The sequence below is a fragment of the Theobroma cacao genome, chromosome 8, assembly GCF_053813885.1.
Source record: "Theobroma cacao isolate CCN51 chromosome 8, ASM5381388v1, whole genome shotgun sequence".
In the NCBI taxonomy this organism is placed as follows: Eukaryota; Viridiplantae; Streptophyta; class Magnoliopsida; order Malvales; family Malvaceae; genus Theobroma; species Theobroma cacao.
In genome coordinates, this window is record NC_142646.1 from 25376913 (window position 1) to 25399995 (window position 23083).

At 30.3% G+C, this 23083-nt stretch overlaps 1 protein-coding gene across 6 annotated transcripts in view; it reads left to right on the plus strand.

Moving 5' to 3' along the window:
- Window positions 1-23083, plus strand: part of LOC18592805 (uncharacterized) — a 43943-nt gene that overhangs the window by 14039 nt on the left and 6821 nt on the right. For 2 of the 6 annotated variants that reach the window (XM_088808763.1, XM_088808762.1), the window contains exons 4-12: window positions 4319-4459; window positions 5260-5403; window positions 6395-6535; window positions 8570-8713; window positions 9684-9824; window positions 10598-10741; window positions 11837-11908; window positions 13496-13639; window positions 14597-14809. In XM_088808763.1, the coding sequence (XP_088664889.1) occupies window positions 4319-4459; window positions 5260-5403; window positions 6395-6535; window positions 8570-8713; window positions 9684-9824; window positions 10598-10741; window positions 11837-11908; window positions 13496-13639; window positions 14597-14809 (1284 nt within the window). The remainder of the gene's footprint in view (window positions 1-4318; window positions 4460-5259; window positions 5404-6394; window positions 6536-8569; window positions 8714-9683; window positions 9825-10597; window positions 10742-11836; window positions 11909-13495; window positions 13640-14596; window positions 14810-23083) is intronic. The other 4 variants (XM_088808767.1, XM_088808765.1, XM_088808764.1 and 1 more) reach the window with 3 other exon arrangements.

The following is a 23083-nucleotide window of genomic DNA, read 5'->3' on the forward strand; positions in this document are numbered from 1 at the left end:
GACTTTCCATGTTCTTACGCTCCATCATCAACGCACACTCAACAGTAGAAGGATAGGTGCTAAATCTCTAGGGCACTACAACTTTATATAATGAGTCCAATAACACATTGACAAAATGCTTCACCTTCATCCTTTCAGTGACACAAGATATGGCATAAACCTTGACAACTATGTGAAGCATGCACCATGCTCAAACATCCTCAAAGTCCATACTAGATCCTCAAACTCTTGAGCTTTAGCATTTTATATCATCTCAAATAGAAATCTAGTCATGAAAGTTACACATAACTCATCCCAAGTAAATGATAACAACTTTTATGGTTTACCTTTAATATGAGACTGGAACCACTAGTGAGCTACACTCTACAATCTGAATCTAACTAGCTCTACTGATCTCTCACTAAAGCACTTTAAAGCTCTGCATATCTTTTCCATCTCATCCATGAACAATTGTGGATCCTCTATCACGTTTGATTTTATAAAAGATGGAGGCTTCAACTTAATAAAGTCATGAAGTGAAACCTTTCCCTTAATTTGTACCATCTTATTTTGTTAGTGATCCTCTTACTCATTAATGTTAGAGGGAGCATTTCAAACTTGATGCCTCTCAATCTATTTCTTCATTACATCCATCTGGTTAGCCATCATTTCCATGACTTTATTAACCCTTGTAGTCTTGTAGCCAAGTCCCCAATAGTAACGACCATAGTTGGGTGCTTACCCTCATCCACAATAGGTTGTACCTCTGAGTATGTGTCTTTAGATGTCTTTGCCCTCGCAGATCTAGTGGCCTTATCGTGCCTACCATGGCTTCTAGTAACAGGCACATGTGGCCTAACTAAAGTCTCAATAGAAGCATCCTGTTCTATCGTACCTCTAGCCATTGCTCTGGTCTGAGGTATCATCCTTACTTGGACAAAAGAAAATGTTATACTCAATTATCGACTCACGATCAATAAAAAAGGTTTCTAAATAATCATGGGACTCTATGTGGTCTCCTATTTATGAAATGTGTCACGGTTTACAAATCATAACCAAAATTTCACATAAGTACTTGACAATCTGCAAGACAGATAGAAACACTTAGGACTTAGACAAACTTAGAGCTTTGATACCAACTTTGTTATGACCCAATTCCAGAACCATGATTGATGCAAGGGTCTACATAGATATAGCCTACTAGACTTGAGTATGCCTTTTAGTGAATCATTTAGCGTATCACATAATCAAAACATGAGAGACGTATCTCCTCATGTACATGTTTATATTATAATTTATCCAATATCCCATGGATAACATAACATTTAATATTCAAAACAATCCAACTTGATTGTACTTAACTAACCACATAAATTTGTAATTATAGCATAACCAAGATCTTAAGCCATATAGTGGCCAATACTAAATACTATATTAAGTATAAACATTTAATAGTAGAAGACTCGACTAGCGGATTTACATAAAGTGGGAAACCTTAACCAAATTGGAATGTCGATGACCACCTATCAAGGGGGATGGAAGGACGGCTCTTCAACAATGCTAATCAAATGTTTACTGATCTGAAACAAAACATAATTTACGTGTGGTGAGATATAAAATCTCAATGAGTAGAAACGAAAAGGGGGAACAAACTAAACAGAGGAGTATTTAAAAAATATCATGTAAATAAAAATGTACATTTTCACAAATCTATGCTCAATCAACCATATATTCTATACCTTAAGACACCACAAAGTCCATCCAAAACCTCTCAAATTTTAAAAGAGATAAACTATTCATAATTTAGTTCAAAACCTCCACATAGGGTGAAAATTTCCAAGTCTGTAGCTAAGTATCGATAACTTTACTCAAGGAATCGAGACTTTTTGTCCAAAATGCTTTTCCTAAGCATTCTATTACACAAGTATTGATAATTTCTTAGTAAGTATCGATACTTTCTCACTTGTAGCCCATTTTCCAACTACTCTTAAGTAAATTTCAAAAAGGAATTCAACCCTTAACTTCCCAAGTCGGTTCCAAACATCATTCAACCAAAATACATGTTCAAACATTAGATCCGAACAATTCATATTAACCCATTAAAATGTAATATTCACATATCATACTCTATGTATTATGCAATACGTGGCATGCTCTTTTAATGATGTTTTCAAAACATGTTTCCAACATGTGATCCAAAACATGCAAATGCATGTACAAAGCATGACAAGGCACATAAGTTCAAAATATGGTGAGGCACATAATTTCAAAACATGTTAGGGATATGTAATCCATCAAAACGTGGCATGGTACCACACAAAACATGTTAGGGACATGTAACCCATGATGATGCTGATATTCAAAGTGAGTCATGGTGATGATGCACTCATGATATGCTAAACATTCAATCCACATGGTAGCCATTCAAAACATACGAAAAGTATGTGATTCCAATTACAATTCATGTAAATTATATTCTAGCTCGCAAGCTAAATATTTAACATACGAAACATGCGAAAAGAATGTGATCTCATTCATCATATTCTCGAAACATCCTAACGCATGTAGTTAAAACACCATCCATGATCCAAACTTAATTCGCATTGTCAAGAGTAAAAGCATTGAAAAGTTGCTCCCAACAAAACTTTTTTTTTAATCATATATAGGTACATTCACTTAGCATATATGAATTTCAAAACCATATTGAAAACATCGTAACAATCATCATTCAATCCACAAATTTGGATTTTTATCAAAAGCATTCCCAATGCTATTCCAAACATCAAAAGCATTCCAATGCTATTCCAAGCATGCTTACATATTTATATATGAAACTACTTTGAAAACGTCATGAGCACTCACTTAGACGAAGCGTGCTTAAATCTTTAGCACTTTTCGTCGAATGCTCAACCTCTCAATAGACAACTTCTCTAACAACACCTATCCAAGATTAATCCATTGTTAATATCTTGTTCTTTAGGCATAACTTTCATCATTAACCATAAATCCTTTTAGCAATTTTTTCTTTCAACCTCAAACCCAAAAATTAGTAACTCAAAGCCAACTTAATTATGAACTATGCTTCAACTAGTTAGAGGTTTAGGCAACTTTCTTACAAAGTTGGAAATCTATTGAAACTTAACATTTGAGGTAAAAATCAAAACTTTAGGATTTGACAAAACCTTAGGATGACAACCCATAAACTTTAATATTGGAAAATCATTTCCTTACCTCTAAAAATGTTGTAAATCAAGGTTAGATGCTTGGAATCATGTTAGACTTGAAGAAAAATGGATTTAAAGATTGAAATAGAGTTGAGAGAGTGAAAAGGGGTTGCTGGTAGCTCGAGAAGGATGAAAACTAATAGGTTTTGAAGTTTGGAACATATTTATATTGTGGGATGTGAAAATACCTTTTTACCCCTTTTATTTTTGAAATCTGATGCTAAAGATTTGATACTTTGACTTAAGTCTTGATACTTTTGAAACAGAATGGATTTGTTTGGGTATTTTGACCAGAAGTCTCAATACTTTTATGAGAATTTAGCAAGTCTCGATACTTTTGCATTTGGTCTTGAGACTTTATTCATCTATATTATTTCCCAGGAAAGAGTATCGATACCTCCCAACAAAGTCTCGATACCTTGGCTCCAGAATTCGATTTTCAAGTAAAATCCAAGCCCCTTGACCCTTTTCTAAGCTCCAACTGATTTGGCAACCAAAACACCCTTTTTCAAGTTGTAAATGTTCAAAAATGTCATTAGAAATCAAAGTTTACATACTCACCAAGCTAAGTTACGACTTTAACCTTATGAAAGGTTGGAGTTTCACATGCTTCTTGAAACTATTAATAACCCATTCTCATGTACTAATACGTCTTGGGTTTGCACCAAGCGGAATGCCAAGGTAAATGAAAAGAAAGAGCCCATTGCACAATTGAGAATGTTAGAAGATTCTTGGGCAATATCATTTGAAATACACACTAGATAAACATAAGACTTATGCAAATTGATGCTAAAACCAGACACCACCTCAAAACAACATAAAATGCGTCTAACATTAATAGCTCTCTGCAAGTTCGACTCAATAAATGAAATATTTTCTTATGAATAACCATAAATGTAACACCAAACTCCCTATAATCTAATATTTTATGGGCATATATTTTTATTTGGTCTCAAACTAATAACAAAGTATTTCAGTTTTACTTTATTTGTGCACTACTTAACTAAAAATTTATGTGTACATCATTTTCTAAAATAGAATAACTAAAATTTTATCTATGCATCATAAATTTTTTTGTGGAATAATTAAAACTTTTATTTTTCTTTTCTTTTAAGGTAAAGTACCATGCATGAGCTTGGATTCAAATCTTGAGGTGCTTCGACTATGGGGTAATCATCTCAGTGGAAATATTCCAAGAAGTATTGGGAATTTAACTAGACTTGAAGACTTAGAACTGGATTATAATAGTTTGGAAGGTGAGATTCTACATAGGATTTCTAAGCTTATATATTTGGTATCATTATTTTCTACTCAAGATTTCCCATTTTTAGTTTAAAATTCCTACTACAAGAAGTTATGTGTCTTAATTCTTATTGTAACAAAAAAGTACTTTCTACTTCTAGTAAATAAAGAAATACAAAAAAAAATGAATAAGAATTATTAATATTTATAAAGGTGTAGTATAATGGTATTATATAGAAAAGGTTTTTGATTATATACAACTTTTGCTTTTGTTTTTTGCTTTTCTTTTTTATATGTGTAAGAGGGAATAATGCAACTTAAATCTAAGAATCTTTATTGAAAATTTATTTAATCCGTAACACAAGTAAACCAAAGTGACTTTTGCCGTTATCTTTTAACAACTATTTGAGAAATAAAAACAAATGGTAAATATTTAAAAAGGAAGATTGATCTAACTTTAACAAAGTAATATTAAAGGTGATATATGTTACCCTCAAATAGAGAAAAAAGTAGCAATCTTCAAAACTTTGCGTTATCATATAATGAAAATTTAACCAAGCCCAAGAAGATTGGTCTGTGATATTTTTAATCTGTTTAAAAGGAGCTATTTTTAATCTTATTGATATATATATATATATATGTATATTGATTTTTGGAGTTCCATTTGCTTTTACTCTAACTTGTGACTGTGCAAAAAGTATTTATGTCTTTATAATCCAAAAATTTTGAGAAAAGTAGAGTTTCCTTGTGCAAGTGATTTTGATTGCAAATAGATTTTTATATTATTATTGAATTTTTTTTTATCATTTTGTAGGTGAAATCCCAAGCGAAATTGGGAATCTTATTACATTAGAAATATTTTATGCAGATGAAATGCACCTAAGTGGGCAGATTCCACCTTCCATCTTCAACATTTCTTCATTGAAATATATTGGTGTCCAAAATAATAGCCTATCTGGTAATCTGCTCAATAATATTTAATTGCATTTTTAAATGTATTTTATGTTAGGAGTAGAAAATAAACTAGTCCTACTCATATGCACACACCCACTGCATAGGTGAAACATAAATATAAAATAATATTTTATCGTGTAAACAAATAAAAAATTGTAAACAAAAAATTTTACGATTTTTATCATCGTGTTGTCTTATAAAAGAGAAATATATATATACACACACATAGGTGTATGTACTGTACTGTAAAACAATATATATGCTAGATAAAAAACTAATAGAAAAGAAGTAGAAATTGAATAAATAACTAACTAGGTTTAAGTTGTAAAACTATTTACATAAAAGAGCAATAAGAGTAAAAGAAGTATAAATGGAAAAAATATAATTACATGATAGAAAAATAAGAATAAAAGATATAAATGGAATAAATAACTAACTAGGTTTACTTTTTTAAAATGCACTAAGCTGGTGTTAAAAATTAAATGTTAAGGATCCATTTCCTTCATTACTTAAATGTTGAAATCAGTTGAATTTTTAATGAATTATTTTTAAATATCATAATTTTTTATAGTTTCTTAGTAGATTTAGCATTTCAATAACTTACGAAATTATTTAGAAAATTATATGATTACGCATTCATCAGTTTTTTATTCAATTTTTTCTCTTTACTGCATTTAATAATATAGATAATGGTATGTAATATTAAAAATTTGATAGAATTTTTTAAAATTTTATTAATAATTTTAAATGAAATATTTTCTAAAGAATAACCATAAATGTAACATCAAACTCCCTATAATCTAATTTTGAATTGGCATAACGTTTTATTAGGTCTTGAATTAGTAACAAAATATTTCAGTTTTACTTTATTTGTAAACTATTTAACTAAAAATTTATATGTGCATCTCATTAAAAAGGAATAACAAAAATTTTATCTGTACATCCAAATTTTTTTTGTGAAATAATTCAAATTTGTATTTTTCTTATTTTTTAAGGTAAATTACCATGCATGAGTTTGGATTCAAATCTTAAGGTGCTTCAGCTACGAGGTAATTATCTCAGTGGAAATATTCCAAGAAGTATTGGAAATTTAACTAGACTTGAAGAATTAGATCTGGATTATAATAATTTGGAAGGTGAGATTCTAAATGGTATTTTTAAAGCTTATATATTTGATATCATCATTTTCTGCTTAAGATTTCCCATTTTGATTTAAAATTCCTACTACAAAAGATTATAATTGATTAAATTCTTGCCTGCTCCTCTTTGACTTTGTCACTTGAGTGCTGTGATTAAGTCCCCTCGGGATCGGAGGTGTATAATGCATAAAGGGTTGCTCGAAGTGGACATTTTACTACACGATGTGGTTCATTGCATAATAAAAAAGATAGAGGAAGTCGTGATCTGAAGCCCTATGTTCTAGTTGTCCTTGGTTGAGGTGTATCCCTGATTTTGGCAAAAACTCAAAAAGTTTAAAATAATTTTTTTTTATTTTCTAAATGTTTTGGCAAAATTTGAGAAATTTTGAAACAAAAACTTTCTTAGTTTTCTCAATGTTTTGGCGAAAACAAAAAGAACTTTTTTTGAGCTTTACCAATGTTTTGGCCAAAATCTAAAATTTTTTTAAAAAAATACTTTTCATGATTTTCCCAACATTTTGACAAAAATCAATAGTGTTTTTAGGAAACTTTTTTCTAAGCTTTCCCAATGTTTTGACGAAAATCGAGAAATTTTTAAAGATAAATTTTCTTGATTTTCCCAATGTTTAATAAAAACACAAAAAGCTTTTAAATAACTTTTCCTCTAAATGATCTATCTTAAGTAGCTATAAATTTTTTATTTAAGATTTATTTTTCTTATGATTTAAACCTATTTGTTGTATTCTATTTTCATGATTTTGCTATTTTAGACTCTTAAAATTTATTTTCTTAATTAATATTCTACAAAATAACATAACTTTTAAAAAAAACCAAGAATAAAAAAACAAGTGAATAAACAAACAAGTAAATGAGTAACATAGACACAATTAAAGAACTTACTATTATATTTTTATTTTTCCTTGGTTTTTTAAGCTTTTAATATCTAAATTTATGTGCATATGTAAAGTAATTAACAACTAATTTTTAATAAATAAAAATATTAGAAAAAGGAAAATAATAAAAAAATAAAAGAAATGAAAAACCTTACCTCATTGGGTTTAAAAATACCCAAAACGAAAAGCCGAAACTACTGGGCTTTAGGACCACGCCAGACTGGCGCTCGGTTGCAAAGCTTCTTCCTCCTAGACTCAAATTGACATCATTTCGTGCTTGACGTATTAAACCCCCTCTTCCTCAATGAATTGGCTTCGTTTTCCAAGTTGTATAAAATGATAAAGTATCTCTCTTTCTTTACTCTCCACTTTCGCGTCTTTCTCTATAATGGCAGCTTTTCTCTCAAAACTCTTTATCCTCCCTCTCTATTAAGAACTTCGGTACCGGACCGTCCTGTGTCGTCAGCCGTCGACCACCTGTGTCAGAATCACATCAAACTTCACCTATAAACTCTCAAAAACTTCCTATTAATTGGAAGTTTTTCTCAAAAACCGCTCAGATTTTCCTTAATCTAAACTAGAAATCCCAAAAGTCCAAGAACTTATTTCTATCTGCTGATTGCTCTTTCTTGATCTTTTGCTTCTTGATTGTGTGTATGTGGCTGTTGATGGATGGGTCTCTATGTACCCATTGTGGTTGAATTTGTTTTAAACTTCTTTTCTTGAATTTTAGTTTAATTAGGTTTCTTTAGAGATGGATTAGGGAAGGATCGGTTTTCTTCTTTTCCTTCGTTTCTAATCATTATATCTTTTTTGTTTTTGGGTATTTTCTTGATCTTTTGATTTTTTTTAATTTACAAATTTTATTTTAATTATTAAGAAGACACTTTGAACAAAATGAGGGGTCTACGATATATGTCATCCTCAAATATAGAAGAATGCAGCAACCTTCAAAATTTCAAAATTTTGCATTATCATATAATGGAAATTTAACCGGAAGATTGATCCAAGTTATTTTCAATTATATATATATATATAAATGATTTTTTGCTTTTCATTTGTTTTTACTCAAATTTGACACTGCAAAAAGTATTTTTTTTATATTATTATTGAAATTTTTTTTTTTAGCATTTTGCAGGTGAAATCCCAAGCGAAATTGGGAATCTTATTACATTAGAGATATTTTATGCAGCTGATATGCACCTAAGTGGGCAAATTCCACCTTCCATCTTCAACATTTCTTCATTGAAATATATTGGTGTCCAAAATAATAGCCTATCTGGTAATCTGCTCAATAATATTTAATTGCATTTTTAAATGTATTTTATGTTAGGAGTAGAAAATAAACTAGTCCTACTCATATGCACACACCCACTGCATAGGTGAAACATAAATATACAATAATATTTTATCGTGTAAACAAAAAATTTTACGATTTTTATCATCGTGTTGTCTTATAACTTCTAAATATATACACACACACACGTGTATGTACTGTACTGTAAAACAATATAAATGCTAGATAAAAAAATAAGAGAAAGGAAGTAGAAATTGAATAAATAACTAACTAGGTTTAAGTTGTAAAACTATTTACATAAAAGAGCAATAAGAGTAAAAGAAGTATAAATGGAAAAAATATAATTACATGATAGAAAAATAAGAATAAAAGATATATAATGGAATAAATAACTAACTAGGTTTACTTTTTTAAAATGCACTAAGTTGGTGTTAAAAATTAAATGTTAAGGATCCATTTCCTTCATTACTTAAATGTTGAAATCAGTTGAATTTTTAATGAATTATTTTTAAATATCATAATTTTTTATAGTTTCTTAGTAGATTTAGCATTTCAATAACTTATGAAATTATTTAGAAAATTATATGATTACGCATTCATCAGTTTTTTATTTAATTTTTTCTCTTTACTGCATTTAATAATATAGATAATGGTATGTAATATTAAAAATTTGATAGAATTTTTTAAAATTTTATTAATAATTTTAAGTGAAATATTTCCTAAAGAATAACCATAAATGTAACATCAAACTTCCTATAATCTAATTTTGAATTGGCATAACGTTTTGTTAGGTCTTGAATTAGTAACAAAATATTTCAGTTTTACTTTATTTGTACACTATTTAACTAAAAATTTATATGTACATCTCATTAAAAAGGAATAACAAAAATTTTATCTGTACATCCAAATTTTTTTTGTGAAATAATTCAAACTTGTATTTTTCTTATTTTTTAAGGTAAATTACCATGCATGAGCTTGGATTCAAATCTTAAGGTGCTTCGGCTATGGGGTAATCATCTCAGTGGAAATATTCCAAGAAGTATTGGGAATTTAACTAGACTTGAAGACTTAGAACTGAATTATAATAGTTTGGAAGGTGAGATTCTAAACAGTATTTTTAAAGCATATATATTTGATATCATCATTTTCTGCTTAAGATTTTCCATTTTTGATTTAAAATTCCTACTACAAAAGGTTATAATTAATTAAATTCTTGCTTGCTCCTCTTTGACTTTGTCACTTGAGTGCTGTGATTAAGTCATCTTGGGATTGGAGGTATATAATGCATGAAGGGTTGCTGGAAGTGGACATTATACTACATGATGAGGTTCATTGCATAAGAAAAATGATAAAAGGAAGTCGTAATCTGAAGCCCTATGCTCTAGTTGTCTTCGGTTGAGGTGTATTTTTGATTTTGGCAAAAACTCAAAAATTTTAAAATAAATATTTTTTTTATTTTCTTAATGTTTTGGCAAAATTCAAAAAATTTTGAAAGAAAAACTTTCTTAGTTTTCTTCTTTTCCTTTTTTTCTAATCATTATTTCTTTTTTGTTTTCGGGTATTTTCTTGATCTTTTGATTTTTTTTTAATTTACAAATTTTATTTTAATTATTAAGAAGACACTTTGAACAAAATGAGGGGTCTACGATATATGTCATCCTCAAATATAGAAGAATGCAGCAACCCTCAAAATTTCAAGATTTTGCATTATCATATAATAAAAATTTAACCAGAAGATTGATCCAAGTTATTTTCAATTATATATATATATAAATGATTTTTGGCTTTTTATTTGTTTTTACTCAAATTTGACACTGCAACAAGTTTTTTTTTTATATTATTATTGTAATTATTTTATCACTTTTACAGGTGAAATACCAAGCGAGATTGGAAATCTTATTAAATTGGAGATATTTTATGCTGCTGATATGCACCTAAGTGGACAGATTCCACCTTCCATCTTCAACATTTCTTCATTGAAATATATTGGTGTCCAAAACAATAGCTTGTCTGGTAATTTGTTCAATAATATTTAATTGCATTTTTTAATGAAGTTTATTTCCAGTGCTACCACACACTCACTACATGGGTTATAAATAAATATAAAACAACATTTTATGGAGAAATTGATGAAGAATATTTATTAAATAAAATTTACAAAACCTTTAAAAAATAAATTTTACAAAAATTATAATTTTTCTCAATGTGTTTTCTTATAAAACAATATATATATATATATATATATATAAATAATATAAAACAATATAAATGTCAGGAAAAAAAAAGATTAAAAAGAAGTATAAATTGAATAAATAACTAAATAGGTTTAAACTGTTAAACTATTTACTTTACTGAAAAAAAGAGTTAAAAGATATCAATTGAATAAATAATTAACTAGGTTTGAATTTTTAAAATGCACTAAGTTGGTGTTAAAAATTAAATGCTAAAGTTCCATTTCCTTCAGTACTTAAATGTTAAAATTAGTTGAAATTTAATGAATTATTTTGAAATATCATAATTTTTTGTAGTTTCTTAGTATTAAAAATTAAAAGAAAACGATAGAGCAACAAATATTTAATAGATTTTTTTACATTCACACTTTACATTTCAATAATTTAAGCAATTATTTAAAAAATTATATTATTTCATATTCATCTTTTTTTTCGTTCAATTTATTGCATTTAATATGATATATGGTATATAAATATTAAAATTTAATAGAATTTTATAAAGTTTTATCCCCTTTTTAAATGAAATATTTTCTTAGGAATAACCATACATATGCAACGTCAAACTCCCAAAAATCTAACTTTTAAAGGTCATAACTTTTTGTTGGATCTCAAACTTATAACAAATTATTTCAATTTTACTTTCATTAATTAAATATTTATATATGCATTTATAAAATGGAATAACTAAAAATTTATTTATGCATTAAAATTCTTTTTCATGGAATAATTTTAATTTGTATTTTTTTAAAGTAAATTACCATGTTTGAGTTTGGATTCAAATCTTGAGGTGCTAATTATCTTAGTGGAAATATTCCTTATTGTATCTCTAATGCTTGGAAGCTCAAAAGTCTAAGCTTGGCTCAAAACTCGTTCTCAGGCCTTATTCCAAGAAGTATTGGAAATTTAACTAGACTTGAAGGATTAGATCTGGATTATAATAATTTAGAAGGTGAGATTCTAAATGGTATTTTTAAAGCTTATATATTTGATATCATCATTTTTTGCTTAAGATTTCCCATTTTTGATTTAAAATTCCTACTACAAAAGATTATAATTAATTAAATTCTTGCTTGCTCCTCTTTGACTTTGTCACTTGAGTGCTGTGATTAAGTCACCTTGGGATTGGAGGTATATAATGCATAAAGGGTTGCTCGAAATGGACATTATACTACACGATGAGGATCATAATAAAAAAGAGAGAGGAAGTTGTGATATGAAGCCCTATGTTCTAGTTGTCCTCGGTTGAGGTGTATCCCTGATTTTGGCAAAAACTAAAAAATTTTAAAATAAATTTTTTTAATGTTTTGGCAAAATTCGAAAAGTTTTGAAAGAAAAACTTTCTTAGTTTTCTCGGTGTTTTGGCGTAAACTAAAAATTCTTTTTTGAGCCCCAACGTTTTGGCAAAAATTTAAATTTTTTTTAAAAAATATCTTTCATGATTTTCCCAACATTTTGACAAAAATCAATAGTGTTTTTAGGAAATTTTTTTCTAAGCTTTCCCAATGTTTTGACGAAAATCAAGAAATTTTTAAAGATAAATTTTCTTGATTTTCCCAATGTTTAGGTAAAAACACAAAAAACTTTTAAATAATTTTTCCTCTAAATGATCTATCTTAAGTAGCTATAAATTTTTTATTTAAAATTTATTTTTCTTATGATTTAAACCTATTTGTTGTATTCTATTTTCATGATTTTGCTATTTTAGACTCTTAAAATTTATTTTCTTAATTAATATTCTACAAAATAATAGAAATAAAATAAAATAACATTAAAAAAACCAAGAATAAAAAAACAAGTGAATAAATAAACAAGTAAATGAGTAACATAAATGCAATTAAAGAACTTACTCTTATATTTATATTTTTCCTTGGTTTTTTAAGCTTTTAATATCTAAATTTATGTGCATATGTAAAGTAATTAACAACCAATTTTTAATAAATAAAAATGTTAGAAAAAGGAAAATAATAAAAAAAATAAAAGAAATGAAAAACCTTACCTCATTGGGTTTCGTTTGACTTGGGTATAGGGGCGAAAAAAGAAAAAAAAACCTTGATTGTGTGTATGTGGCTGTTGATGGATGGGTCTCTATGTACCCATTGTGGTTGAATTTGTTTTAAACTTCTTTTCTTGAATTTTAGTTTAATTAGGTTTTTTTAGAGATGGATTAGAAAAGGATCGGTTTTCTTCTTTTCCTTTTTTTTAATCGTTATTTCTTTTTTGTTTTTGGGTATTTTCTTGATCTTTTGATTTTTTTTAATTTACAAAATTTATTTTAATTATTAAGGAGACACTTTGAACAAAATGAGGGGTCTACGATATATGTCATCCTCAAATATAGAAGAATGCAGCAACCCTCAAAATTTCAAGATTTTGCATTATCATATAATGGAAATTTAACCAGAAGATTGATCCAAGTTATTTTCAATTATATATATATATAAATGATTTTTGGCTTTTTATTTGTTTTTACTCAAATTTGACACAGCAAAAAGTATTTTTTTATATTATTATTGTAATTATTTTATCACTTTTACAGGTGAAATACCAAGCGAGATTGGAAATCTTATTAAATTGGAGATATTTTATGCTGCTGATATGCACCTAAGTGGACAGATTCCACCTTCCATCTTCAACATTTCTTCATTGAAATATATTGGTGTCCAAAACAATAGCTTGTCTGGTAATTTGTTCAATAATATTTAATTGCATTTTTTAATGAAGTTTATTTCCAGTGCTACCACACACTCACTACATGGGTTATAAATAAATATAAAATAACATTTTATGGAGAAATTGATGAAGAATATTTATTAAATAAAATTTACAAAACCTTTAAAAAATAAATTTTACAAAAATTATAATTTTTATCAATGTGTTTTCTTATAAAACAATATATATATATATAAATAATGTAAAACAATATAAATGTCAGGGAAAAAAAAGATTAAAAAGAAGTATAAATTGAATAAATAACTAAATAGGTTTAAACTGTTAAACTATTTACTTTACTGAAAAAAAGAGTTAAAAGATATCAATTGAATAAATAATTAACTAGGTTTGAATTTTTAAAATGCACTAAGTTGGTGTTAAAAATTAAATGCTAAAGTTCCATTTCCTTCAGTACTTAAATGTTAAAATTAGTTGAAATTTAATGAATTATTTTGAAATATCATAATTTTTTGTAGTTTCTTAGTATTAAAAATTAAAAGAAAACGATAGAGCAACAAATATTTAATAGATTTTTTTACATTCACACTTTACATTTCAATAATTTAAGCAATTATTTAAAAAATTATATTATTTCATATTCATCTTTTTTTCCGTTCAATTTATTGCATTTAATATGATATATGGTATATAAATATTAAAATTTAATAGAATTTTATAAAGTTTTATCCCCTTTTTAAATGAAATATTTTCTTAGGAATAACCATACATATGCAACGTCAAACTCCCAATAATCTAACTTTTAAAGGTCATAACTTTTTATTGGATCTTGAACTTGTAACAAATTATTTCAATTTTACTTTCATTAATTAAATATTTATATATGCATTTCTAAAATGAAATAACTAAAAATTTATTTATGCATTAAAATTCTTTTTCATGGAATAATTTCAATTTGTATTTTTTAAAGGTAAATTACCATGTATGAGCTTCCATTCAAATCTTGAGGTGCTTCAACTATGGGGTAATTATCTTAGTGGAAATATTCCTGATTGTATCTCTAATGCTCGGAAGCTCAAAATTCTACACTTGAATCAAAACTTGTTCTCTGGCCTTCTTCCAAGAAGTATTGGAAATTTAACTAGGCTTAAAGAATTACTTTTGGGAGAAAATAGTTTGGAAGGTAAGATTCTACATTTCATTTTAAAGCTTATATTTTAGTTTTTATTATTTTTTACTAACCCAAATTTTGGTTTAAAAATTGCTTTGGATTTTATAATTACATGTAGAATTTAAAAGTAAAAAACCCCTTGTAGCTAAAAAACCTAGATTTAGGAATGTTTAGGTACATCAATGTATCATTGGTTCTTGCTCGAACTTTACGATCTTCCTTTTGGGCTTGTATTGTCCGAATCCTTGGAACACAATAATCTACATTTAACTTGCTAACCTTAGAGTCCACTTAGTTGAGGGTTTTCCATAATAGAGTCCTACCCCAACTTTGCTTTCTCAATTATATTCAAATTCAAATTCAAAATAGAGATAATTCCATATTATCTATTTACTTATTTAGATCCCACCATCCCCATGATTGTGTGTGTCAACTTCCTCATTAACTTCAAACTCCTTTTGACTCATATGATTAAAGTGTAATTGTGTTTCAGTGTCCAAATCAGGTCATGCAGTTTTCTTATCTAGATATATGTTGTCCGAATCCTACATGAACCTTACTTCCATAGATAAAGTTGCCACCATTAGAGACCAACTAGCTAATAGCATATTTGGTAGCAAGAATGATTAAGCTATTACCCCTTTATTCCCTTTTATTATTTTTTCAAATGTTTGGTTACCTTTTGGATGGAGAATAGCCATTTTTTGATAATGGCTATTCCCCAAAATCTTGGCTTAACCATTCCACACAATTCTTGTGATATTTTCTATTCCATACTTACTAAAGTTATAAAACCAAAATGCCTTTACTCATTTAGAAAATTACAATTAAAAGACCTTGAAGTAGTTTATTTCCTTCTCATTTTCCTTTTTCTTTCTCTCTTTAAATTTCCTCCACTTATCACTAGAGGGCAGTGGCAGTGACGACTTTAAGGCCAAATTTATATCTCCTTGGCCCGATTCGGTAAAGGAAACGCTGGATTTGGAGTCCATGGCCAAATCTGGTTGGGAAGTGTTAGATTGGCACTCCACAGACAAATACAGTCGCAAGAAGTACCGATCTAGCATCGTAAATATGCCCATAAGGAATGCCTATTGGCTAAGCGTTTCGTTACTTATGGCCGACCAGAGGAGAAGAAAAGAAGAGAAAAAAACAAAACAAGAATTTAAAATATGCCTCCATCAGCAACTCTATTCAAATATTTGGAGTAATTCAACTTCCCTTCCAACACCTTCTTTAGCTAGCTAATCAACTTCCATATTCCTTTCCTTTAAAACATATGTAACTTTCTAGTCTGTAATAATTTTTTGCAAGTTCTTTAACTAGACCAAACATTGTCTAAATCTCCATGGAGTTTCACGAGGCTTGTTAGTTCAATTTACAACATTCAAAGAGTCACTCTCCATTTAAAGATTAACATGTTCACGCCTAATAATTTCACTAAAAAGAATAAAAGCTTCTCTAATTGCTTGCACTTCAACATCGTTTGAGTCACTTTGCCTAATTGCTCTGGAAAATTTTAAATGGTGGACTCTACATTATCATGCAACGCACCCCCTATTCTTGCTAGTCCTTGCTTTTCTACTACCGCACTGTCGACTTTGAATTTCACCCAACCTTCTTGAGGAGCTTTCCATTCAATCTCCTACCTTGCAATGGTTGATTTCTGCACTATGCATACTAATTGTGGGCATTTAAACATATTTTCTACATTTTCTAACATCTTCAACCATTTTGCTTTACTCCATAAGGCAACCCGTAGCTTAATTAATCAAATAGCTTATTAGCATCCCAAGTTTTCCCTTAAAGACAACCTCATTGTGAGATAGTCATATGGATCATGTAATCACATAACATCATAACCTCCAAACCTTATGTTTCTCTCCATTTGAACACAACATTCTCTAAGATAAGAAAGATGACTTTGGATTTTCGTGAATTACCCAATTAACATCCCAATTTGTACACGACATCCCCTTATACACCCCAAGTCTCCACACATAACAAAAAAATAGGTGTTGCACTTAGGGGTGTGCAAACACAAACTGAATCAAAGAATCGAATTGAATTGAGTTCAATTTTTTTCATTCGGTTAGTTCAATTATTTTGAGTAATTAAGTTCGATTGAAACGGTTAAATCGGTTTGTTTTCAATTGGGAATTTTTCCAATTGAACTAACCAAATTTAAATATACTTATAAAAGGGAGTAATTTGGGGTTTTCCTACCGAAGGGAAATAAATCCCTAATTCCCTTTTTGCCGATAGGCCTCCTCTACTCTAAGTCCTTTTTACTTCTTCCCCTTTTGGTTTCCCTTCTCGCATCTCACTCTCACCATCACTTCTCTTTGACCTCATCTTGTAATTACCATGTCTTATTTCTTATATATTGGTCTCGTTTTGGCAATGTACTTAATCATCTCAATTTAGGATTTTGTTACGAGGAAATTTGATTTAGAACAAGTAGATTATTTGGCGCAAGTTGCAAATAGACTATCAATTAATCTTTCTTTTTCTAGTATATTTGTATTGGTTAAAGATTAGAATCCGTGCTTATCTTTGTTGTTCTATTTGAGAGCCTTCAAATGTTCTATCATAGGTTGTTGATCGTGAGTCTTGCTTTGTATCATTGAATGCAAATTGTAGTAGAGAACTACTTTTTGTACTCCTTAGATGTAGTTGATTGATTAAACAGGTTGCCTATTAGCTGTTATAGTTCATTTTGCCTTTGAAAATCAAAGATTAGATTATTGGAGTTATCTACTACTTAGGTGTTTCCCATTTGCTTGGTGTGAATGATGGAAAAACCTCAACCATGTTGCATAGGAGCTGAAATGTTATTAAATCTCCAACCCACCTTTTTAGTTTCTAATTATCGTTTGGTTTTCAATAACCGAGCTAAACTAACTAAATTACTTTGATTTTCAGTTTTTTGGTTATTATCATAACTTGGTTCAGTTTTGGTTTTTTTAAAGAATGAGTTCAGTTTTTTTGATTTTGAGAATTTTAAAACCAAAAAGACCGAACTAACTGTTTGGACACTTTTAGTTGCGCTGTTTCATGCTGTTGTTTTCAAAGCACACAATTTGCTTGGTTCTCCTTTATTAACTTTTTAACTACCGTCATTTTCACACCAATACATTCCCACATTAATTGCCAAATAAATAATTCTATTCTATATGGGGCATAGTTAAGCCAAATTTGCTTCCATAATTCCTTGCCTTTAGTCAATTGATTACTAACAAAATGACAGAAGGATTTGGATGAAAACTGACCACAAGTTATTGCTTTCCATATTAAGTCATCTTCGAATCCATCACCCAATGTGTATTCTCTTAGGAAGCTCCATAGCCTTGTCCACTGTTTAAACTCTCAACCAAAATGTTATCTTCCAAGCTCAATTTTCCATTGCCATCCATGGTTAGTCCACTCTCCAAACTCATAGTCTTCCTTGTTTATTGATTGTTAATGAAAATAGCTAAGGATCATATTTTCTAGCCACACATCATGCAAAAATTGTATTGGTTTACCATCACCTTCAATAACTCTCAAATTAACTGTTACCTGTAAGAAAAATTTATAAGTAGGGAATTGAGGAGAAATAATATTTTTCCATGTGTTTGGGCATTTACTAGTAACAACAGCTTTAGGTAAAAGGGCAAAAGGTTCATAGTCATTCTTAGCAGCCACAACTTGCATCCATAAGCCCTCTAGTTCATTCCCATAACACATAACCATTTTGTTAGAAAGCCCTGTTCATTACTTCTAGATCAACAATGCTCAACTTTCCATTATCTTTAGATTTGTAAATGTTTTCCCATTTCACATAATCCACCCCTTTATTATTGCTAGAACCCGCTTACAAAAATCTTATTTGAAGTCTTTCCAATTTTTTTTTTTAATTTTACTAGTCATTTTAAATAAGGACTTCAAAAAGATTGGCAAGCAATTAATTATAGACTTTGGTAAAGTTACCTTCCCTCCATGAGACAATAATTTAGTCTTCCAACTTTCTAATTTTGCTTCCACCCTTTTAATCAATAGTTTCTATATTATCAATGATGATTGATTAGTTCTAAGAGGTAAACCCCAATAGGTAGTTGGTAGAGTTTTAGTCTTGCAGTGAATCTTGGGTGCCTAATTCATCACCATCTCCTTATTACTTCTTTTTTTTTTTGAAAGTTACTAATGTATTCATATCAAAGGAAACCAAATTGGTTTATCTCTGGGAAAAACAAGCAATTCAAATCTGTTACTCTTCAGTTAAAAGGTAACCTCCTTGACTCAACACCTATGCCTTGTACCCAAAAATCCATACAAAAAAGAGAGGAATCCTTGCCTCCCTATATCTCTCCAGTAGCTTTCAAAAGCAATGAACATCAAAAACTTTCTGTACGCTTTCAAAAATAAGCATAACCTCTTAAGCCTAAGAATAAAGTAGGCAATTGACTATCCAGTACACATTATATTGATACTCTAAACAAAAAGGAAGTCGAAAAACATCAATCTCTACAAAACCCTAGATCACATTCAACCATTAAAAGGTCTTCCTATCACATTCATCCCAACATAAGGATGTGAAAACGAAAGAGCCACAGATCCTAAAAACATACAAAATCAAGAAAAAAACATCCCAAACCAGATAAAATCTGCCACTGTAGCATCATGAAAAAGTATCCAAACAAAACTTTCACATACTTATTCCCATTCACTCTAGTCTAGCACATTGATAAGTTCCTATACATGTTGAATCCCTACTTTGGCCAGTTTATCAGCCAACTGATTATTCTCTCTAAATGTATGATTAACCTGCTAGCTTATCACATCTCTCTTCAACCTCTCAATGTGAAGGATCCACTTCCATAACCTCTATGGCCCTTTGGTTTGCTGATTCACCCATTTGATTGCATTGCTTGAGTCGCTCTTAATAATCAACGACTTTGTTTTTCCCCATTTGGAAGCTATACAGAGAATGAACGCCTCCCTTATAGCTATGATTTCAGCCAAGTTAGCATCCACCACCTTTATAGATTTGGAAAACACAATTTTAATGTGTTCATGTTCATATCTCATCACACTCCTTATTCTAGACTCTCTAATGCTGCCTTTCGTCGCTCCATCAACATTAAATTTCATTTTCCCTAGAGCTGGTTTAGCCCATCTAATCACCTTTCTACCTTGTTTTAGTTGTGTTATTGCTACCCCTAGTGAAGGGTTTCGATACGTGTCTATTATCTAACCATACTTATGAGGCCATTTGGCTTTAGCCCATACCACAACTCTCAACTTGCTATTTTCTCAAACTTGGATACCATCCCAACTAGTTCCTCTAAAAACAACGTCTTTCCTTTGAAGCCGTACTGACCAAGAGATTGCATAAAACGCTATTGCCCACACTTGACTTTCACCTTCCCTAAGTGCAATGTTCCAGATTTCAAAGAACTCTCTCAATCTGTCAAGAACCACTCAACAAACTCCCCATTCAGCATTTCATCTCATCCATACTTGCCACATCACCTCATAGTGAAGAAATAAATAGTTGATCATCTTTAGGTCTTTTTTGTAGAGGACACAGCCAGCTGTTTCTTGATTAAGTAGCCCTCTTCTCAAAAGTTCGTTCTTAATTGCCACCATCTCATGCAACATCTGCCAACATAACATTTCAATCCAATGAGGTGCAAGATTAGACCATATTTACTTCCAAATATTGTCTCTGCTGCCTTGTCACATTAGTTAAGCTTGCAGAATGATTCGATAGTATGCTGGCTTGAAGGTGCTCCTTTCCAAGCGAGAGTATCTTCAAGCTTTCTACTCAAGTGATATTCCTCAGTTGCTTGCTTAAACCAAGACCACTGTTCCTCTTCCCATCCAAATGGCTGTCTTCTTAGTTGCACCTCCCATACCCACAACTCTTCATCCCATTTACCATAATCTTGAATGTACCCCTCTTTATTTATGGCTAGCGCATAGATTCTTGGGAACCTAACTTTCAAGGGTTGCCTTTCCATCCAGTTGTCTTCCCAAAAGAGAATTCGACTACCATCCTTAACAACCAATTGAACATTAGAATAATCTTGCAAGAAAAAAATCGTTAGTAAAAACCAAAGGCTTTAAGATATTAGTCCAAACTCTCGAGTTCCTCCTATTGGTATTAGCATTCGAGAGAAGATTGGTGGGATTCCCTCTTACTTTCACAACAATAACCTTTTTCCATAAGTTTTATCTCTCTCTCTTATATCTTCAAAGCCATTTATTTAGGAGTGCTCTATTTTTCAGCTCAAGATTGATAACTCCCAACCCTCCGTTTTCCTTAAGATCACACACTTTGTTCCACTCCATATAGTGAATCTTCCTTTTCACCTCGCTCCCACACCATAGGAATCTTTTTTCAATTTTTTCAAGCTTTTGTATAACTCCTTTAGGCATTTGGAAAATAGACATATAAAGGATCGAGAGACTATTGAGAACATACCTTAAGAGTGTCCCCCTACCCCTTATAGATAGAGTTTTTGCTTTCTATCCAGCAAGTCGGGCTTCAAACTTTTCGACAATGGGTCTCCACATTGTAATAACCTTTGGTTACCTCTCAATGGCATTCCCAATAAATTAAAGGAAGCTCGCCTACCATACAAGCGATTCTCTCAATTCCCTCTTTGGTAACTTACTAATCAGTCCTTACTCTTATCAAACTGTTTTTACAAAAATTAATTTTTAGCCTTGACATTGCTTGGAAACACCTTAAAATTCGCTTGGTGTTAATAAGACCCTGAACCTCCAATTTGCAGAATATCATCGTATCATTAGCGAACTGCAAATGTGATATCTAAAGCCCATTGGAACCAATAGAAATTCATTTGCACAACCCTAGTTCCACCCTTTTATCCATCATTAGGTTGATTGCCTCTACCACCATATTAAAAAGAAAAGGGGACAATGGGCGTCCTTGCCTCAATCCTTTACCCATTTTAAAGGGATCATTAGCCACTCCATTCACCAAGACAGAAGCTTTTGCATTTATCACACATCCCATAATCATTTTCTCCACTTTTCACCAAACCTCATTTTAGTCATTATAAAATGCAAAAATCCCCAACCACATAGTCATACGCTTTTTCAAAATCGACCTTTAGCATGAATCCTCCTTCGTATTTTTCAGTAGATCTAACACTTCATTGGTAATTAAAACACAGTTAGTGAGCTGTTTCCCTTTAACAAATGCAAATTGTTTTTCCACGATCACCTCCCCAACCACCAATCGAAGCCTATTTGCTAAAAGTTTTGAAATAAGCTTATGCACACTACCTACCAAGCTAATAGGTCTATCTTTGAAAAACCTATAGGGTTGGTTACCTTAGGGATGAAGGTAATAAAGGAATTTTTAGCCCCTTCCTTTATTATTCCGTCTATGAAGAATTTCCTCACACAGCCCATAATGTCATCTTTCATAACCATTAACTAATTTTTAAAAAACTCGAGATTATACCCATTAGGCCTCGAGGCCTTATTACCATAATAGCTGCATATCATATCCCAAACCTTTTCTTTTGTAATTTCTCTCTCAAGAATTATAACAGCTTCACAACTTAATTTTTTAAATGGACAATTAAACCTCTTTACCTTCATTACTTTTTTTTCCTTGTAAAAGGTGGTGAAGTGATTGACAATAGCCTCCTTAATTTTCCCAGGTTTGGTAATAACTTCATCCTCTACTTTCAGTTGATGGATGAGATTGTTCCTCATTCTCGCAGAAGCTAAAGCATGAAAATATTTGGTATTACGATCACCCTTAACAACCCATTTAGATCTTGACTTTTGCTGCTACTCTCTCTCTTACACCCTATACAGCTCTCAAAGCTTAACCCTTTTGCTGACTGCCTCACGGTTACACTCACTACCCCCTTCCCTTTATTGTATTTGCTCATTCAAAATCTGTAGTTCAGATTTCAGTTTGCTTATTCTCTCTTGCACACTACCAAAGACCCTTTTTTGCCACACTTTCAGTACAATTTTCAATCCTTTCAGCTTTGACCATAGCCTGTTAACATTTTGGCTGTCACTGTCACTTTGACCCCAAAAATCCTACACAACTAATTGGAAACTTATCTCCTCTATCCAAAAATTGAAGAGCTTGACAAGTGTAGGACCTCAATCCACTTTTCCTAGTTTTAACAATACTGGGTTATAATTTGATATCGATATTGGTAAGCATTTTTGGATCATGTCATTTCTTAGTTCCAATACCTCAACATCCACAAAAAAATAGTCAATAAGACTAAAAGTTATCCCTTT